Source organism: Chanos chanos, chromosome 12 (assembly GCF_902362185.1).
Source record: "Chanos chanos chromosome 12, fChaCha1.1, whole genome shotgun sequence".
Classification (NCBI taxonomy): domain Eukaryota; kingdom Metazoa; phylum Chordata; class Actinopteri; order Gonorynchiformes; family Chanidae; genus Chanos; species Chanos chanos.
The window spans coordinates 2,185,352-2,208,157 of record NC_044506.1 but is presented as its reverse complement, the minus strand read 5'-3'; the positions used below and the strand labels follow the sequence as shown (position 1 = coordinate 2,208,157).

The window sequence follows — 22,806 nt, the reverse complement described above, 5'->3', positions numbered from 1 at the left end:
CAGGCATACTTACACATTATACACCACACACACACACAGGCATACTTACACATTATACACCACACACACACACAGGGATACTTACACATTATACACCACACACACACACACACACACAGGCAGGCATACTTACACATTATACACCACACACACACAGGCATACTCACACATTATACACCACACACACACAGGCAGGCATACTCACACATTATACACCACACACACACAGGCATACTTACACATTATACACCACACACACAGGCATACTTACACATTCTACACCACACACACACAGGCAGGCATACTCACACATTATACACCACACACACACAGGCAGGCATACATATACATTATACACCACACACACACAGGCAGGCATACTCACACATTATACACCACACACACACAGGCAGGCATACTCACACATTATACACCACACACACACACAGGCATATTTACACATTATACACAACACACACAGGCAGGCATACTCACACATTATACACAACACACACAACACACACACACACACACACAGGCATACTTACACACTATACACCACACACACACACACAGGCATACTTACACATTATACACCACACACACACACACACACACAGGCATACTTACACATTATACACCACACACACACAGGCATACTCACACATTATACACCACACACACACAGGCAGGCATACTTACACATTATACACCACACACACACAGGCAGGCATACTTACACATTATACACCACACACACACAGGCAGGCATACTTACACATTATACACCACACACACAGGCAGGCATACTCACACATTATACACCACACACACACAGGCAGGCATACTTACACATTATACACCACACACACACACACACACAGGCATACTTACACATTATACACCACACACACACACACAGGCAGGCATACTCACACATTATACACCACACACAGGGTGGCATTAGGTTAGGGGCCGGGGTCTTAACTGGATTGGGCAGTTTATTTGCCTAGACTGCGAGCATTGGTTCAGTTGAGTGTCGGACATTCTTTCTTCTAATAGTGACAGACATTAGGAGGGAGGAAATGTGTTTGTTTTTTCTTTGGCATTGCACTGGGAGAAGCTCCTATGAAATGCTGCTGCTCTTAAAACGTAACTTGAAGGTACAGAACTTGAATAATGCCCAAGTTTCTATACAGTCATACTACAAATGAAAATACATTATTTTTTATTATTTCTAATGTGTCAGTGGGAGGGGGGGGGCATTGCACTGTGATAACCTCATATGAAATGCTGCTGCTCTTAAACAAAACTTGAAGGTACAGAACTTGAATAATGCCCATGTTTTTATGCAGTCATAAAAATACATTATTTTTTATTATTAATAATGTGTCGTGGTACAGACCAAATATTTGAGAGTTTTTGATACATATTTGAGATTTTTGTATATTTACCTGAATATCTGCACTACCTGTTTTCCTTTGTGTTGTCTTTAAACTACATTGTGTGAGCTACTGGACACCTGAAATTTACCCAACTGGATGAACAAAGTATCTATCTATCCATCTATCTATCTATCTGTCTATCTATTGGTCTGTCTATCTATCTATCTATCTATCTATCTATCTATCTATCTATCTATCTATCTATCTATCTATCTATCTATCTATCTGTCTATCTATCTATCTGTCTATCTGTCTATCTACTCTTAATCTTCATTACACAGTTGTAAATGTTTATTGAAAAGTATTATTTCACGTTTTGAAAGGAATTTCACTTACTGTGAGAAAGTGTTTGTGTAAAATGAAGCTCTGTCTGTTTGAGAGAGAGCCTGGCGGATGTGAAATTTCAGAACTAGAGATGCTCATTTTGAATTCCATTAGACGAAACTTGTTAACTGACCATTAACTGTTCACCGACACAATTAAAATGTACTGTTCAGAGCAGACAAGTGTCTATGACACATTAAAAAAATGATAATACAACAAATGTTTTTGTTTTTGTGTTTTCATAAGAGGGGGTGTTGGAGAAATAAAATGATTCTTTGGTTTATGAAAATGTCGTGACAGTTATGTAATCATTTTTGTGCGAGTTAATCAACATAATCGTTTTCTCTTTATCAATAATCATTTTGTAGTAAGAATTCATTTGTATGAAAGTAAATGTATGAAGTTCTTTTATAAAGATCTGTAAATGGAGGAATAGAAATGTTTATTGAGTTTGTCTCTATGCAGAGAGTGCTGATGGTCAGACATTCAAGGTTACATGGTGTGAGCCTTTTTTAGAGAAAATGAGAAGACTGACGGTGTTGGAATATAGCCAAGGGCACTATGATAAGATGAAATAGTGCTCTCATTTATTCTTTGTGTTCTCTAACAAGCGCTCATTCATTTTTGTTTATTTATCAATGCAAGTGCTCATGTAGGACAGTATTGTCACTTATTTCTTGAAGTAGGCCTAGGTCCAGTTTTCAGTTTCTGACTATGTCATTAGGAAATGATGGAGTCTAGTAAGATAGGCAAAGAAGATGGGAAGTCCTCTAATGACTTTTTACCTTTGGATAATCTTTGATATGATTTTTATGTAACTATAGGTGATGTGTGTCAGTTAGTCAGTCACTCCCGGGACCGGCTTTGTTTGCTGTATGCTGCTTTGAGTTCATGCAGTAAACATATACTGCATCAGACCCTGAAAACTTTCATCGTCTTTTTTAAGAAGGTGAACAGTGTGGCTGGATTTTGCGGTCACTCTCTCTCTCTCTCTCTCTCTCTCTCTGTTTCATAATGAAACATAGCATCAGATGTTCAGTCTAACTGAGGTCATCAGAGGTCACTGATGGTCAGGCATCTATGTACTTGGCACAACTGACACGTGAGGTGATACTTTCAGCCAAGTGTATTTCATTGCGTGACCCATAGTGTGAGGGTATGATATACTGGTTTCACACGTCAGAGGAAGGGTGTGCCAGCCTCACTCATCCTGGACATGAATCAGTGACTGTATGATGTGGACACTTACAAGTATCTGGCCTCCTGCCTCCTTTGTTGGTGGAACTGCTGCCTTTCACTCGTGTGTACACATGAATTACTGTTTTTGTTCTTACTGTTTATGTACTTATGTTACTATATGTTACATATTTAATATGAACACTGATACCTCATGCTTTTCCTTCAGAACATTCTTTAGCTTTGAGCCTCTGATAAACATGAATGATTATGAGCCATATACAAATATAATATTAGACCAGAGCCCAGAGTAAATGATCATGTGATGTATGCCATCTGCCGGTGGCATGACACATGGTTATCAGCAGGACAATGACAACTCTTTGTAATCTCAACTCCGCCTCGGGGGCGTGCAGTACAGCGTGGTCCTGAGCCGGTCCCAAGCCCGGATAAAGGAGGAGGGTTGTGGTGGGGGTGTGGCTCAGTGGGAGTGAGCATGTTTTACATGTGTTAGACCCTGAGCTCCACCCTACACATCTTCAGAGGCCCTATGTCAGGGACTGAGTAACCCAAATGGACCTGAGGAATCTCTATGACAATGACAGCTGTTGTTCTTCTTCTCAGTTACATAAAATGAGTTACATAAAATGATGTATCCAATAATGGCATATATGTTCATTATACTTGAAAAATATTGCAAGTTAAACCAACGTAAACATATCCATGCAGCAAGTTACCTTAATTTTTTTTAAAGTTGGTTCCACTCTTCAGTTTTACAGTGCATGACATCTGCTAAACAAGGTCTTATTACTTCTGACTGTCTAAAGTTTAGTTAGTTTCAGGGTGATGTAGATTAAAACAGTTAAAATAAGACAAATAATTATTTCCTCAATCAATTGACAAAATGATTACTTTTCAAAAGAATTACTTTATGTTACCTACTGAACTACAGATTTGTCTCAGTTTTGCAGTGTTATTTAACTGGACCCATTTTTATAATTAACTTCGGGGGTAATAATGTTGCAATATCAGTGAATGGCATGACTAAGAGAGCTTGTGAACTCACTGAGAGGTATTCTAAAAATGTTTGTTGAGTGCAACACACGGTAATGTTTTTACAGTCATATAAATCAGGTTATTGAACTGTAAAATGTAGCATATGAGTCAAGGTGTAAGCACTGTAATATTTATATACCTACCATGAATAGCACAGTGATGGGCAGAGCGGAGGGTGACTAACAAATTATGCAGTGTAGTATTCAGCCTATATATATAGATTACTAATTTAAAATGGCTCCGTCAACAGGAACCTAGACCAGAGCCTCCATCTTTGTCAGACCATCTGCCTTCAGCTTCAGCATCTCAAACACCTCCCCTAATACTCCTTGCTCCAGCTTAATGTGCTGGATCCTCCTTTGTATTGGTCTTATATCCGGTAGTGGAATTTGCATTTCCTGGAGTGTTTTGTTGGCTGTTGTGCCTGTAGTGAAGTGGATTTTTATTGCTTTTTTTTACAGTTTCATTTCCCCACCACATCCTTCTTTTATTCTTTAGTCTAATTGCTCGGATTTGATCTTTTGTTAAAATTGCTGCAAATTTCTTTTGAGTCATAATGTTTTTCTGCCTTAGTGCTGCATTCATTCTTTTCTGCTGTTTCAGTGCTCTCTCTGCTCTTCTTCTCATTGCTTTCTCAATTTTGAGTTCTTCCTGCAGGTCCTCCTGGCTGACTGGCTCCTGACTGACTGGTTCCTGACTGACTGGTTCCTGGCTGACTGGTTCCTGACTGACTACATGCTCACTGACTACATGCTCCCTGTCTCCTGGCATATCCCTCTCAGTCATCTCACAATAACCTCAACCTGTGCCCTCTCTTCTCAGCCACCACTGGTATACACACACACACACACACACACACACCTACACACAGTATACACAGCCTCAAAAGCACTCTGCCTGTGCAGCTGACAAAGGACTTATGTTCAAAACATCCTGTTTCTTCTGAACATATATTTATATAATTTGCCCCCCACAAAATCTCTGTGGCCCACCCTGTTACCGAGAGCTGGAGCCAGGTCTGCATTAACATATAGGTAGTAAGTGTAAAGGCTGTTAATAATACACACAAATGGTTTAGTGTTTTAATATTTACCGTTTGATATCGCTTACGCTGCTGTCTGTCCTATAGAGAACTTGACAGCGCATGGTTTGTTTGGAACTATTGAAGGTGTACATGAACCACGTGATCGCGTGGCGGTGAGATCAATCAGTGTCGCAACACTCTCTCTCAACGGCTCTGACCTGGACTAACTCTCTCTACCTAGACACAGATGATATTGACGCAGGCGTAGACTATCATTGGTGGAGCGCCGTACACTATGAACACAGTGAAAGGCGTACACGACTCTTAGACTGTCGCCGTCCTCTGGAGAGCAAACCGAGAAAACAACGAAGACTCCATCAATACCGACGAAAAACTTGTTTTTGACTCGACTCTACAAGACTAAGTTTTATGGTGATCAGTGCTGTGTTACTCCTTGGCACTGTTTTGCAGGCCGAAAGCGGTATGTTGTTTTTGTGTCTGTGCTGAACATACAGGGTTGTGAAAGTGATCGAAAGTGAAAGTTAAAACGCTTGGTTTCCATTAGCCCTACTATGAAGACATACATGTGAAATAAGTTAAACAAGACGACAGTGAGCTATTTCAAATGCGATACGTAGCCGATTAGGCTCAGAGTTGTATAATGTACCAGATAGCAAACAATCATTAAATTATGTTAAATCAACATTCCGCTGTCAACGTTAAGTTCGTTGAATCAACCTCGAACTCCGATGTTGATACTTCATCACTTTTGCACTCTCGGTTAATATTGAAACAACGTTGAAATCATATCTAAAGATCATCGGGACTTCAATGGTATTTCAACCGATATTAAACCGTAGCAAATTATTATTACTACTTATTACTACCTATTACTACTTAAATATTGTGAAAAAATATGTCCTGCTCTACATCTACAGCCAGGATGTTATTAAATATATTAATAGCCCTACATTATTAAACATAAGGTTTTATCTATATGTAAATGACAATGGACAACTTTACATCAGTTAAAAAACAAGTTTATTTTAATTTCATTCTTTGCGAATTCCCTTCTGTCCAGCCCCACCCACCCGGTCTGGAGTCAGAGTATCTAAAACAGAAAACAGAGAAGAAAAAAAGTTATCAATTTCGGTTACTGTACAAAGTGTTCAATTACCAAAATAATACAATAGTGTTGATAATATAAGTGTTCGATACCAATTCATACTGACTTTATAGAACAATATCCGAGCTCCATCGGTAACTTGGTAGGATAGTTTCGCTATCATAATAGCAGAATGCTAACAGCGTGTATTTTATCTTATTTAAGATTTCGGGTTGTCTACGAAACATGCATGCCTCTCTCTTCCTCTCAACTCATCCTAGCCAACGCTATCCTGTCATCTAATGCTACCTTTAAAGTTATCAGTTGCGTTAGCGAGCTAATTTAATGCATCTGCATCTCTCAGTCTTGACATTTTAGCAGTAAAACATCTCCAATATTTAATGTGTAGCCACCAAGAATATATAAAAAAACCTACAGTAAGCTAAGTTTAGCTAACTGACTAAATTAACTTAGTGTAGGTGTTTGTGAAGCTGTAGGGTGAACTGTAGAGTCTAAATCTGACTACAGATGCTAACGTTTCAATGACATTTAAAGGTGTCTAAATTATAATAATGACCACTGTGACAAGCGCGAATGTATGACGGCATATAATTTTAGTCAATGTAAATAAACTATAAGCGTTTATGAATATTCAATTTGTTACAGTTCATACAAACATTAGATAAATAAAGCATGCTTACCTGATATGGATTCACAAATGAGATGTGTGAGGTGCCGTTGGTCTTCCACACTATGGTCTCCCGGTCAACTGTAATTCGATGACCTCTCGATCATATTGGTCAACCATAAATCGATGGCTTTTCAATGTCACATCATCATTTCCCGGTCAACTATAAATCGATGACTTTTCAACATCATTGTCCTTACTTGGTTAACTAGCCTACAAACCCATACTCAACCATTTATAAATAGGACAACTATAAATCCATGTTATTCCACTGTCATCAACATTACTATACTGTCGGGTTTCATCGGTATTGTAATGGTGATCCAACATTTATTAAGCATTGAGATTTCAACCTCAACCATAATGATGATTCAGATGGAAAATCAATATTTTTTCAATGTCGTCTTGCTGTAGTGAGGCCGTTTTCAAGTAAAAGTAAAGATAGCTTTTGACTCAAGTAAACGTTTAAGTAAGTCATAAAGACGACTCAAGTAGATGGTTTAACGTAGCCTGTCTGGTATTGCAAGTATTTACGTAACAAAGGTACTTGACTTACGCAGTGTAACATATTTGCAGTTTTATTGCTTTGAATTTAAGTTCAATATCATTCCTGCTACCTCGACCATGTCACCTCAGACGCCATTTTATCAAATTCAATTGTGATCCGATCACTCAAACCACTTGCTGACGTAGCCTGGGACGCATTTGACCACATATCTTTTGTAGTGTAAACAAAAGCAGGTGTGTAGGTAATTGGAACGAAACTGGCGGGCCACTAAACTAGACGTTTTCCGTCCGGACTGGCACGACTGCCTGATAGCTTATAAACACACTCTCTACTCAGCCAAATTGGTGTATTACTCGAAAATCATCAGTGTTAACAAAAATAACCCCAGATTCCTTTTTGATGCAGGATCTAAACTTACCCAGAATCGCTCCCTACAGTCTAGCCCTTTCACTGCAAACGATTTTGTTGTATTGTTCTCACTCAAAAATTAGGCTTTGTCATAATATTCAAATTAATTTATCAGATCAGACTGCCTGCACGCTCTGTATGAATGCTCCTGAAATCAATAATGATGTGCACCCTTTAACTCAATTTGACCTTATCTCTCTAGACGGGCTATCCAAATCGGTGCACTCTTCTAAACCAGCCTCTTGCCTGCTTGACTCCCTACCCGCTAAACTCAGAGCTTTTTTCAGTCCTCAGCCCAACAATGCTTAACCTTCTAAATATGTCACTTAAAATCTGGTGTTTTTCCCTCCGCTTTTAAAACGGCCGTGATCAGGCCTTTAATTCAAAAATCGAACCTTGGCCCTGAAGCCTTGAATAATTATAGGCCGATCTCTAATCTCCCGTTTCTCTCTAAAATACTTCAAAAAATTGTAGCTGCTCAGCTGATAGCCCATAGGCCTTCTAACAGTCTGTCTGAAATATTTCAGTCAGACTTCAGGTCTTTTCACTCTACTGAAAGCACACATACTAGAGTAACTAATGATCTTTCATTAGCTGTGGACACTGGTGCTACTTCTATTCTTATCCTACTTGGTCTGACTGCAGCATTTGACATGGTCGATCACACTATATTGTTAAAGTGCCTGGAAAATCAAATTGACATTTGAGGCCTGACACTCTCTTGGTTTAAATCTTATCTCTCTGAGAGAAAACAGTGTGTCCACTATGATAATGTGACCTCTGAGTACTGTGAGCTTAACTATGGTGTTCCTCAGGGATCAGTCCTTGGCCCTGTTCTATAATTTATTTAATTTATAATTTATTTACTGTTATCGCTTGTCTTATTTCTTACATACAGAAACAGTTGCTTTTCAGGATTAAAAAACAGCCAGTGTCAAATGCGTTCTCTTAGTCATTTCCCATAATTTCAGTCTTAGAGAAATATTTAATTCACATTTTATTTCCATTCCCGCACTAGCAAAGCCCTATTTAAGTTATCTAGATTTCAGTCATCTGTGAACAGTAAACGTGTTCACGTTAGCATTTCACTATTATGTCCCGTGAAGTCAGTTCTTTTTCTGAGGAATACATTAAAAAAAAAATCTCAGTGTGGCTCTGTTGGGCCTTTCCATTTAATTTTCTGAGCCCATTTAACTGGCCACAGAGCACAGTCTTCCCTTTGTAACAAGACTCCTACAGTCATATTGTGTTAATACTCGAAAACATTCTACTTACTGTTTGTGGGGTACTGATACTTTCCCCCTATATTTATGGACGGATAGATAGATGGACAGATAGACAGATGCTATATAGATTAAAGATACATAGTAATACTGTATTATATACTGTAATACGAAATAACGTAATATAATATATAATTACATTTTAGTGTCTCCCAGTGTTTATTACAGATTCTCTAGTACAAACACTTGAGTCATATAATTTCTGCCTGTCCTTTTTTGCATTCCACTAGTCTAAGACATGATACAGTTCTTACTCAACATTATTTGTCTCAGTTATATTTTTCTAAAGAACCCCTGACACAGTCATAACTGCTCTTAACTCAGTGAAAGGACTTTGCCAGGAGTTTTCAGATATTGACATACTCTCTTCTTTTATTAGTCGAGCAAACCATAACCACGCCCTCTTTCCTCTATCAGAAGCTCCGTGGAGAGACTGAGAGACCATGTTGACAAAGAGTATTCAGCAGTGATCGAGGTTTCAGGACTTGGGATGGGCTTTCAGGACTGGTGTGGTCTGAAATAACTTTACCAGTGATTCAAATTAACATCAGTCACAGGGGATAATAATCAGAAATGACCCAACAAGTGACGTGTATTTTTGCCCTATTGCTCCAATTTCTGGCAGCTTTTTCAGGTAAGAATTTTAGATACAATGTCTTTGCGATGTTTATGAAATTCAAACTTATTTATTATGTTTGGGGTACACAGATGAATACTAGAAATCGGAAACACAGGTCTTCATAGGATCGGCCAAGACTGTGTTTAAGATACAGTGACATTGTCGCAGTACTTACTCTTATGATAAACACTTACGCAGTTAGGCCTAAGTTCACTGAGACATGTGTATCTGTTCAATATTTCATTTTTTCTTTGTCCTTCCAGTTATTTTTACAACAGCACAGTTAAAAATACTTCAGCAATACGTAAAAGTGCCATTTAGATCACACTGTAATTGACCTGTAATATTCGTGCTAATGTGTCTATTTGGATAAAACAGTTTTGTTCAAAGAACTTCCTTCCGGAAAGTGGGTTTTTTTTTTCTGAGTGTTCATACTGGTTTTGAGTATTGGGTCCCCACCCACTGTAATGTTTATGTATATCTTTGGTAAGTTTCAATAATTTAGGCAAACAACCAACAAACAAATCAATAAACATACAAATGTGGGGAAGCTATACACTGACAATGATATTAACATAGATTCATAGATAAAATAATTACTTGTACCAATATATTAAATGCCTGTAAAGCTTATTCAGTGTTAAAAGCTTATGAAGTTTAGATATACAGCAGTTCTGTAAAATGTTTGTAACATAAGACATAAGCCTTTATTCCTGTTATCAGTTTGGTCATTTCAGAACTGAGAGTGTTTGATGACTAACATTGCCAAAGCAGCCAAATTCTGATAAAGAATATCTTAAAAATGCAGTCATACTCCTTAAGAGTGTCTGGCTTAATCTGCTCTGTTGGTAATGTGCGAACAAAATGTATACACTTTCATATGCTCTCTCTATTTTTTGCAGTTAGCAGAAGCAGAAAATAATGTTTGGTGAACCAGTTTTTTCTTAACCAACATATGCATTGATTTTTTTACATTTTCAACATTACACAATTACTGGATTCTCCTTAAGACCTTAGTTCAGTTATTTGGACCTGATTAATGACACAGAGATTGTTTTCTACAACGGTGAGGACTGTTGTTTCCATATGTTTAATATTTTTTTCTCTTTCCTCCAGAGAAATATTCACATTATGAACATTACATCATCTTCTCCAAACCTGTCATGGCACCTGGTATCTATGAGTTCAGTTATGTGGGTCTTATTGATAACACAGAGATTGAGTCTTACAACAGTGAGAACAAAATCAAGATTCCTGAACAAGACTGGATGAGAGAGAGACTGAGTGAAGACTACTGGAAATCAGGCACTGATAGACTGAGAGATGAGGAGAAGTGGATGAGAAATGAATTTAATAAAATGATGGTAGTCATGGGTCACAGTCAGTCTGGTGAGTGACTCTTCCTGAACTCTGACATGTCATCTTTAATCTCTGTAGATCATTCCTTTATAAAGAGACAAGAGTCAGTTTTCATATCTGAATGTTCAGTGTTATCATTCATCGTCTTCCTGTTCATGAATGTCAGATCCAGACGTCCACATCCTTCAGAGGAGACGAGGCTGTGAGGTTGAGAGACTGTCTGATGGTTCAGTAAAGTTTCTCAGTGGATCTGAACAGTACAGATATGATGGTCAGGACTTTCTCTCCTTTAATCTTCACACTGAGAAGTGGGAGGCCTTAAATGATCAGGCCCTGTCAATCAAACAGAGCTGGAACAGTAACATCCCCCTCAAACATGAGACCCTGAAATACATTCAGAGAACCTGTGTGAACTGGGCAGAGGAGTTAATGAAATATGAAGATGATTACATCAGAAACTACTGTGAGTACCTGCCTTACTGTATTTGTATTTGTGACATTAATGCATCAAACGCAGTTGTGAGCTAAACCACTGTAGTTGTTTTAATACCTAATTAGAGTGTTAGTGGAGTTCAGCAGTCTGAATTCAATACAATTCATTTTGACATTTATACCAGAAAATGATTGTCTCTTGGTGGAGTAGCTTGTTTAAAATGATGATTAGGCAAATATTTATGTAAATAATAGACCAGATAATATTAATTTGTTCTTGTTGCTTCTCTTCTCAGCTCCACCAGAAGTTCATGTATTTTCAAGAAAATCCTCTACTCCAGACAAGTTAAACCTGACCTGTTTTGCCACTGGGTTCTTGCCTAAAGAAATAACAATAAAGATTAAGAGAAACCATGTTCAGATGCATAGGCTGAAATCTACAGGAGTGAGACCAAATGGTGATGGAACCCACCAGCTGAGGATGAGTGTGGAGATTCCTGAGTCTGATAGGGCAGAATATTATTGCTCTGTGATGCACAGGACCCTGGATACACCAGTAGTGACGTCCTTGGGTAATTCTTATCATATCTGTTCAACATTACTTCAACTGTCTCATCAAGAGATTTTTTAAAAGTATAGTCTAAAATATGTTTTTAAATCTGAATATTATGTGTATTTTTGATGTAATTCCTTGATATTTAGAACAAAACTGTCAAATACAACTTTTCAAAAACAAAAGTGGATTAAAGAGATTACATGTAATAATTCAGTTGCATATAAATGTGCTGCTTAGAGGGATGGCCACATGAGACACTGCTGTGAGTACTTGTTGTCCAGGCACAGTCTAACACGGTTAATGTGAAAAACGCTTATTGTATTTTAAAGTACCAAATATGACAGGTAGACACTCCAAACTGCTCACATTTGTATCTATTACACAGTACTGCTAAATACATCTTACTCTTATTTATTTAAATCCCTACTGTACTTTTATTCTACAACTAGTGTGCTCTATTGCTGAGTTGACCTGTTTCTCTTATCGCCCACATTTCATTGTACCGTTGACCCTGTGTTAACCTACATATGACAAATAAACTCTTAAACTGGTACTGCTAAATACATCCAAAAGCTTGAGAATGTAATCAGAAGGGAAATATTTTAAATATCAATTGTGCATTTTCTCTGCGCATGTGTAAAAACGCTTAAGGAGCTACAACCTGCATAAAATGATAGCCAGGGACTCAAAACCTTCTGTGATTATAGCGTTCCTTCAGCACTAACTATATCCAAAAGCTTGAGAATGTAGTCAGAAGGGAAATACTTTAAATATTGATTATAAATATTGATTTTCTCTGCACATGTATAGAAACGGTTAACGTGGTGCTAAAGGGGTGGTACAGTGGGTACCACTGTCGCCTCATAGCAGGAAGGTCTCAGATTCGAGTCCTCTCTGCATGCTCTCCACGTGTCTGTGTGGGTTTCCTCCAGGAGCTCTGGTTGTCTCCCATAAACCAAAGACACACAGGTTAGGAGAACTGGAGACACTAAACTGCGCCTCGGTGTGAATGTGTTTGTCTGTGTGTCTGCCCTGCGATGGACTGGCGACCTGTCCAGGGTGTTTCCCCTTCCTTTCACCCAGTGAGTACTGGGATAGGCTCCAGCACCCCCCGTGACCCTTATTAGGATGAGCAGCTTTGAAAGTGAGTGAGTGAGTGAGTGAGTGGTGCTGAAGGACAGCCATGATCACTGTAGTCTCTATGTATCGTTTTAGATGTGTTTAGCTTGTTAAAATATCTCCCTTCTGACTACGTTCTTAAGCTTTTAGATATAGTTAATACTGAAAAACAGCTATATGCCCATCATTAGGAAAGCTGTCCTTTTATGCAGGTTGTAGCTCCTTAAGCGTTTTTACATATGCACAGAGAAAACGCATAATCAATATTTAAAATATTTCCCTTCTGACTACGTTCTCAAGCTTTTGGATGTATTTAGCAGTACTGTGTAATAGCTACAAATATTAGCAGTTTGGAGTGTCTACCTGTCATATTTGGTACTTTACAACACTTTAAGCGTTTTTCACGTTAAGTGTTTTAGACTGTCCCATTGTCCACTGTAATTTGTGTGAGTGTTATAGGGGTACCGCTCTGACTTGTGGACAGACAGTAAAGTGGGCCTGTGACAAAGGTGGTGAACTTTATTTATATTAGCTTCTTTCTCACTGGGTGGTGTTTCAGAATCTACACAGACACACATACAGACAGACATAGCCTAATCCTTTTATTTATCAGTATTCATTCTCACACTCACCTTGATCTTGTTGGACCATCATGATCAGCATGGATAATTGTCATGTTACTCTTACTGCTACATCACAAACTCTCTCTCACTGCCGCTCCATCAAATGTCACCGTGTTTATAATGGGACTCTTTCACCTGTAGACTGCAGCAACAGTAACGAATGCCATAGGCATTATTTGTGCTATTGGAATGTGGTGACTGTTGAATTTGGAATGTATGTGTAACTCTGCCTTTAAGAGCTTTTCATGTTTTAGAGAGTGATGTCACTGCTCCAACATTCTGTTAAATTATATAAAATCTTTTTTCCTCAAAATGGAATTCAAAATAGCAGAAGCCAACATTGTTAATTAATTTGAGCATAAAATTTGATCCTGCTTCAAATAATAGTTTAAAAATACAATGTTTTGACCGTGTACTACCCTCACAGTAAGAAAGTGTACCCTGTGTTTCCCATCTGTGTTCCCTGTGTTTGGATGGACTAATATCCCATGGTTCCTCTGCTGATCATAGTGCCAAAGCCATCTGTCTGACACACTGTTAATTAAATCATCTGTGTAGTTGTGGATGGAGTTCAGTGAAAAGTAGCATCAGTTATGTGTTATGTTGTTGTACAGTAGAGTACAGGTTATAATGTGTGTTATGTTGTTGTACAGTAGAGTACAGGTTATAATGTAAAAGAGTCTGTGTACTGGCCTTCACTGGACTGGCTATAACATGACACAGAGAATAAATAATATGGCTGATATGGGAAATGGGTAAAACAGTGATATCTCTGTGGTTTTTATAAACACTCTTGTCCTGTGTTTTTCTGTTTACAGATGGGGAACATCAGAATGTCCAAGACTCTTTGATCACCTCAAGAGATATCACTGCAGCTGCATTAGGAGCTGCAGTAGGAACTGCAGTAGGAACTGTGGTAGAAACTACTGTAGGAGCTGTGGTAGAAACTGCAGTAGGAACTGCAGTAGGAACTGCAGCAGGAGCTGCGGTAGTAGCTGCAGTAGGAACTGCAGTAGTTGATGCAGTAGGAGCTGCAGTAGGAGTTGCAGTAGTAACTGCAGTAGTAGCTGCGGTAGGAGCTGCAGTAGGAGCTGCGGTAGGAGCTGCAGTAGGAGCTGTGGTGGTAGGAGCTGTGGCGGGAGGTGCTGCAGTAGGAGCTGCGGTGGTTGTCCTGGTTCAGATCTGTGTTACAAAACTCAAAAGCAGTGAGTATCCCTGTTTTACTGCAACTGTATGGTTAGAGTAAAGTCAGAATTTTGATACTGGTAGGTTGATGTTTAAAATGCTTTAAAGATATTTGTACGAGTTTTCATAAATGGATGTCTCATGTTTGAATCCAAAATGAAGGTCTTTTGCCACACATCAAACAGGAAGTGTTCCTTCTTGTGGACAAAGGAGCGTGGGCCTGAAAATTGATGTGTTTGAAAGTTTTGTCTTTGCAGTTTGGAAAAAATATGCATGAAACATTTTTAGAGTTTACATTCCATATTAAAGACGTACATGCTAATAGAGGCTCTTCCCAAAATCACTTCAGCTCAAAGCATGAACATTAAACATGTACAGTATGTTACCATATGAAAATCACTGTATTATAGTTCTAACTCTTTTTCTTTCTCGTAGAGTGGAACAACAGACAGGGAGCCGGAGACCAAGGTGGTGAACCTGAAATCCCGGAAAGTAAGTTTTCATCTGAACCTCTCTTCACAAGTTTGTCCTTTCAGATCAAACACACATTTATTTTCTCAGATAAATCATCAGGAACAGGACAGAGAGAAGCTTATGTGTTGGGTGGGAGCTTTGACAGCATAACCAACAGGGGGAGACAGAGAGTAATCCAGACCCACCATCCATCAGCATCAGACAGTTGACATTTAAATGATCTTAAGAGTCTGCTTGTGAAATGTTGTTTAGAGAAGGTAGAGCAGACTGTATGTAGGCCAGTACAGGGACTGTAGTGTTCACACCAGAGTCTCAGTCCAGACATTGGTGGCAGGGTAATGACCAGTCCAGGTTCAGAAAAGGACATTACAAATGGATCTACAGCACACAGAATTCAAAGGCTAAGTAGTACCTGGGCTTGTCAGCTTGGGCACGTATGTGAGGGAGAGTGTTTGGGTATGTTATTCCTCTGTTGATTAATTACATTACCATATATAATGAACACTCACATGCATAACTACTGACTCTCACAACATGAGGGAGCAGAGCAACGATGAACAAGGAACTAATTAACACTGTTCACAGGATAACTGTACTTTTCTTGTTATTTTTCCCGTGGTACATAACAAACCTAACACTATTATGTAGTGGAAAGAAACAAATCATAACAACGTAGACAGAACTAGGGAACTTTTAACTTCAATCCAAAGCACATAGGTAACATAAAGAGCACTTCACACCTGAGGGAAACTAAGCTGAACTAAACTCTCTGATGTTACTGATCTTGGAAGGCAATTTTTTCTCTAAATCCACTTCTTATCAGTTCAGTAAAGTTCATAATGCTTTCCAAGTGTTTCAGGTCAGCTCTCAAAGGCCTGGTCTCTGCCTTTCCAACATAAACACTTATTTTTCTTTCCTTCTGTTTTACTGAAAACACTCTTATGTTAGGCAAAGACTATACCCTTATATTTACATTTACACGTATTTATATTTATTTAACAGATGCTTTTATCCATAGCAACTTCTAAGACAGGCAGAATACAAACCACCTTTGACAGCTGACACCTTGATGTATTCAGTGCCTAATAAATGTTCACTGTGGTTTGTTAACAAGCAGCAATTTGAACTACAAACCGTTTAGATATCCCCTCAGTCATGGATAGGTTCTAATTATATTTATCTCTCCACTAGTGAGTAACATCAAAGGACAGAACCAATGTCATGGTCTCAGTGCAGGTAAATCTCTTAGAAGATTTCAGCAACATTATTGAAGATGACATTATTATACGCCAAAAAATGATGAGCATATATGGATTCTGTGATGCTTGTAATTCTGGTCCTTATTGAGATCTAGAGAAGAAAGAAAAAATAAGTTCTGTTTTACAGTAACTGTAAAGTTAAAGTGATAACATGTGTTTGTTCTGATGCTTATCATTTTAAAGACATTGGACCAAACAGAGAAGCACCAGAGGACATGCCACTGATGAATCCACATGGTGAGATTTTAATACCCGAGTTCACAGACCAAAATTTAAGGTCACACTCAACTCCGTATACTTTATTTCATCAAACAAAGGATAGAAGTGACATTTCGTCCATTGCCATAATACAGATGGCACCTTTAAAAGACAGTTAACCAAATTAGTTCTGTCCAAAAATAACATTATTCTACGTTAATAACTCACCATCATTTCTTAAGTTTATTTTTTATTTTGTTGGAAGGTTTAGCTTGCAAAAACTCTTGCGTACAATCTGTCATACTGAGCCTTTGACATAGAGAGGAGAAATCTCTTTGAAACTGTTATATGATACAAATGTAGCTCTTCTCTGTCACTGTTATATGTTACATATGTAACTCTTCTCTGTCACTGTTAAATGTTACATATGTAACTCTTCTCTGTCACTGTTATATGTTACATATGTAACTCTTCTCTGTTACTGTTATATGTTACATATGTAACTCTTCTCTGTCACTGTTATATGTTACATATGTAACTCTTCTCTGTTACTGTTAAATGTTACATATGTAACTCTTCTCTGTCACTGTTATATGTTACATATGTAACTCTTCTCTGTCACTGTTAAATGTTACATATGTAACTCTTCTCTGTCACTGTTATATGTTACATATGTAACTCTTCTCTGTTACTGTTATATGTTACATATGTAACTCTTCTCTGTCACTGTTATATGTTACATATGTAACTCTTCTCTGTTACTGTTAAATGTTACATATGTAACTCTTCTCTGTTACTGTTATATGTTACATATGTAACTCTTCTCTGTCACTGTTACATGTTACATATGTAACTCTTCTCTGTCACTGTTACATGTTACATATGTAACTCTTCTCTGTTACTGTTATATGTTACATATGTAACTCTTCTCTGTTATTGTAATATGTGACATATGTAACTCTTCTCTGTCACTGTTATATGTTACATATGTAACTCTACTCTGTCACTGTTACATGTTACATATGTAAGTCTTCTCTGTTACTGTTATATGTTACATATGTAACTCTTCTCTGTCACTGTTATATGTGACATATGTAACTCTTCTCTGTCACTGTTATATGTTACATATGTAACTCTTCTCTGTTACTGTTATATGTGACATATGTAACTCTTCTCTGTTACTGTTATATGTTACATATGTAACTCTACTCTGTCACTGTTACATGTTACATATGTAAGTCTTCTCTGTTACTGTTATATGTTACATAAGTAACTCTTCTCTGTCACTGTTATATGTTACATATGTAACTCTTCTCTGTCACTGTTATATGTTACATATGTAACTCTTCTCTGTTACTGTTATATGTTACATATGTAACTCTTCTCTGTCACTGTTATATGTTACATATGTAACTCTTCTCTGTTACTGTTATATGTTACATATGTAACTCTTCTCTGTTACGTTTCCAGTCACCATTGTCAGAGAAAATAATGGAACTGCAAACAGCCACAGTGAGGAGTGCACTCATCATAGGAGAAGCACAGTCTAGGACACTGAAGTAACACACTCAGAGTGAGAGAGCTTTTCAGAGGTCATGCAAAACATGAACCAAGTAGCACAATGTTTTTGTTTTTTGGTTTTTTATTTGTTTGGTTTTAGTAATAGGGTAATATTTACCCTGTCAGAGGTCACTGAGCATTTAAATACCTTTTCCCACAAGTCAATATGTTAAATTACCAAACCCTGTAATGTATGGCACATCACACATTATACTGTAATCAGTCAGAATTACTTGAGTGCGACCAGTGTTAGGGATGGCTTTGGCGATAACTGGGTATAAGAAGCACCAAACATTTGTATAGAGTACAAAATTCATCCTGAGAGTAGCAGAGAGTGAAGGACCCAAACCCACACCACCCAGTAGAATTCACTCTGTCTACTGTGTGTCCAGGATCAGTATGTCACGTACCCAAAGCGATGTGCCTGGGTTTGTCCTGATCGACTGGACAGCCCAGACCACTGATCCCCTGATCCTCAGCATTTGACCTTGAGGTAAACATGTCTACATTTGTCCATCAGTGATACGACACTGGACTGCTCTTCCTGAGCATTTTATGAAGCAGTTGGTTTGCCCTGTGTGTGGAGAGCTTGTATAAGAATTGCTTCCACTGACAATCCTGGAACAATCTTTTCTTACTTAACAAAATTTACTTCTAAGCACCACTGTCTAGCCCAGCTCTGGATCCAACAAGTCTGTCTTGTCCTTAAACACCTTAAACACTACCTGCCTCATTAACTGTACATTATAAACTATTTTTCCAGTTGGTTTACTGGAACTTCTAATATCCCACGTCTGACTACCGATAATTTGATAGGTGCAGGTGTGAAAGGGGCTTTTGACACACTATAGGGACTCAAAGTGTTATCTGTGGTCCAGCTACAGCCATTGGCATTAGTGTATGTGCTTACAATGTGGCTCTGAGTCTGTCCTCTGTATGAGGCACAGATTGAAATAAGTCTCCTTAAGACACCATGGGGTGGGCAGGGATTATTTTTCCCACTAACAGAACAGTACAATATTCCGTGATTATGTTAACCTTTAATACAGTGCCTGGAAAAAACAAATTTATAATCTTTAAAATTAATTAAAAAAAACCTTGGAACTCTCTCTGAAATAGGCAGTTGAAAGTCTTTTTTTTAAAGTCTCTGAAAGGCTCTGTTTTAAGAGATGAACTAAGAAACTGCCCTTCGCTTTCTCATGTGCTGGGGTTTTTAAGGGGGGGGGGGGTGTCTGTCAACAGCAACGACTGGGTGGTCTTAATTGCTTTTCTGTGCCAAACTCCTATACAATCAATATCTCAAGGTGCTCCATCAGGCATAACATTGATCACATTATAAGAGGCACTGGGTGTAGGAATAAATTCTTGGTTTTGTTTCTGTTGACAGCACTTAGGATAAACTCTTATGAAATGCAACTGCTGCTCTTAAAAAAAGGACATAACTTGTTTATATAGATAAAAACTGAACACATTGTTTTTGCTGTTACTTATGTGTCATGGTACAAACAAAATATTTAAAAGAGAATTTTTGTACATATTTGATATTTGTATATATTTACTTGAATTTTTTATTTTTTTGCACATGTTGTCTGAATGTTGTATTTTTTCATGTTCGGCTGCCAAAGCAGAAAAGATAAGGATCAAATCTGTAAAGCTTTACAATACTGTGCGTTTGAGTGACTTCTGTATACTGTAACACTAATGTTTTCTGTGTGAAATTGAGTCTATATTCAGAACATGGCCATTATGTGACTGAAATATTTATGCTGTTCACCTCAACCTTTAGATATTTCAGAACATAAAATTGCACAATGATTGTAGACGCGTTTCACAAAAGGGATTTTCAGTTCTGTTTTTGAAAGGAAACTTGTCCTTAACACTGAGAATCACTCATACAGCTTTACAGTGAAAGTCTTCTCTTAATCTTCATTACATAGTTGTAAATGTTTATTGATAAGTGTGTTTTCATGTTTTAAAAGGAATTTCATTTACTGTAAGAAAGTGTCCATGTAAAATGAAGTTCTGTCTGAGAGAGCCTGGCAGATGTGAAGATTCTGAATGGAAAATAAAGCTCTGTACCATACAGTGTGAGAAGTTTTTTATTATTCTTATACATATAAGATTATATAGTGTACATATAGTATTATTAGTTATACATTTTGTATACTGTGCTTGCCCAGTCTGTAATCGATATCACAGGGTGTTTTCGTACTCACTCAATCGCTAGCACCCCTCTTAAGGTGTCGGGGGAGTGAGGTATACTCACTGCGCAGCACTCTACTCGCTGGCTACTGTTACACTCACCCCCCCTAAACCTCACTCCCATCCAGGTCACAGCACTAATGTTATCGCTCTGCGTCATGTTTCACACTGGACTTGAACCGGTGACCTTTGGGATGGGAGGCGGGCGTGCTAGCGAGGAGACCAGTGGCCCAGAACACCGAGGCAGCTGCTGTAAGAGGTAAAAAACAACACGAAAAAAACAGTTACCTACTCGACAAGTAATGTTTGACACCTGAACCTGTTCAGTTGCCTGTTTCTCAGCGTCATGTGATGACTTTGACGCCTTCCCCCTTCCAATTCCACCATTCAGCGATCCGCATCACCGGTCAACTAATCACCGGCTCATCCGTTCATTATCTCTCTCACCTGTTTTCACCTGTCTCCACCTTGTATTTACACCCCTTGCCTCCAGTCTGTCTCTGCAAAGTCTTCTCCTCCATGGTCATTACTTAGCGTGTCCTGTGTAAATCTGTAACGTGTTCTGTGTTCTGCTTTTCTTTATACCTGTTTGTTGTATCTACCCATCTGGAAGAAATTAAACTTTTCTTTAATCACATCTGCACTTGCGTCCTGCCTTTTGAAGACTGTGACACGTCACACTGAGGGAACTGTGTCTACAGTCACCATTCACACCTCTGTCTCATGCAATTAACTCCTCCCCCTCTCTCAGGGTGCTCTGAGGACATTTTCATTCCCGTCTTTAATCATATCAGGCTTTTTCTGGACTCCCACTCCACTGATCAAAGTCACACTTATCTGTGTCAAAAGTATTATGGAACTCACAGTATCGTGTCAGTCAGGTAGATTCCGGCATACCTTTCCGTCAAGGGTTCCTAATGTTGATTACATGGGATTGTCTCCATCTACAAGTATTGGTTTTAGGACATATGTACCTCAGTATTCACTGTAAATAAATAGCAAACAAAGTAAGATATTTTGATTCAGATTCATCATCTCAGTGACTGATAAAGAGACAGTTATTTACTCAGGTGAGGGTGGGCAGATAGAGATTTCACTACTGTTAGCAGTCTGTCATCGCTAACTTGTCATTTAACGAAGTTTCCCTTAGAATCTTGCACACCCTCACTTTGGTGCACAAAATTCTTTACAAGCACAACATTCTTCATGATCCAGTTGTTAAGGCAGGACAATGTGTGGAACTCTGTGTAGTTTCCAATTATTATTAAGATTAAAACAATAAATATAGCTGCAAGCAGCAATGAAGGGGCCAAGCAGCTCTTGGGCACCAAGCAGACAAGTAATCAGAGCAAGCCTTGAACAATAGACCAGTTCATCACAGGGTGAACAGACACATTGACACCCACTCTTACACTCATAAAAATCAACACCAAATGAAGACAGGGTGTCTAAGGCCTGCCATAGAAAGCCATCGAGAAAAGAATGACATTAAGACGGCTTTAGTACAAGATGGTAAACACAGAGAGCTCAAAATTTCTCAACCAGGGTCCTCCACTGTGATAATGCTGAGGATGTTTGGTTGAAATAGTCAGCTGCCATCTTAGAGTAATGGGAGATGTAATACATTGGTGCGCGTTTTTCTGCTATAGCGTCTCCATGTGGCCAAATGTTATGAAATTTGGTGGTTCCCCATCAAATTGCTCCCTAATGATGTGGAGCAAATTTGGCATTAATCCAAGCAAGCATTGCTGAGATATGCTCACTTCCTCTTTTGGAGGCTTCGCCATTGAAATTCATTGGACGACAGTGGCCATATCCTTTGGCCTAGCAAAATTCTTTTGATTTATTTTGCTCAGAGTGCTCTCTAGGTGATATGTACCAAATTTGGTGGTGATAGGCCCTACGGTTTAGGAGCAGTTCGCAAGAGTACAGCTTCCAGAAAATTCAAAATGGTGGACGATTCAGTATGACAGTTTTCCACCAAATTTGTCTGTTCTATTCATCATGATACAGGGTTTCCGAGACAGCACAGCTTCCTGGGCTAGGTCAAGTGGTTAAGAAGTTACAATCAAAAATGTCCTCTACAGTTTGAGCTGTTGGTGGCGCTAGAGACAATCATGGAATTGCACCAAATTTGGTGACGGGACACCTTGGGCCATGCTCTATGATGTTGCCAAATTTCTACATGATCCATTAACTGCTT

The 22,806-nt window shown here is 38.5% G+C and overlaps 1 protein-coding gene across 1 annotated transcript; it reads left to right on the top strand.

Moving 5' to 3' along the window:
* Nucleotides 1-10,799: 10,799 nt before the first annotated feature.
* Nucleotides 10,800-14,576, top strand: LOC115825424 (major histocompatibility complex class I-related gene protein-like). Its single transcript, XM_030789257.1, has 5 exons — nucleotides 10,800-11,025; nucleotides 11,162-11,458; nucleotides 11,724-11,999; nucleotides 12,916-12,986; nucleotides 14,544-14,576. The coding sequence occupies exons 1-5, from the start codon at nucleotides 10,800-10,802 to the stop codon at nucleotides 14,574-14,576; spliced, it is 903 nt and encodes a 300-aa protein (XP_030645117.1).
* Nucleotides 14,577-22,806: the final 8,230 nt, after the last annotated feature.

Bases quoted from the DNA above. Each gene is read 5' to 3' on its own strand.
- LOC115825424 (XM_030789257.1), top strand. From the start codon at position 10,800: ATGGCACCTGGTATCTATGAGTTCAGTTATGTGGGTCTTATTGATAAC. The intron at 11,459-11,723 runs GTGAGTACCTGC...TTCTCTTCTCAG, and splicing joins TGATTACATCAGAAACTACT to CTCCACCAGAAGTTCATGTA. The intron at 12,000-12,915 runs GTAATTCTTATC...GGTTTCCTCCAG, and splicing joins ACCAGTAGTGACGTCCTTGG to GAGCTCTGGTTGTCTCCCAT.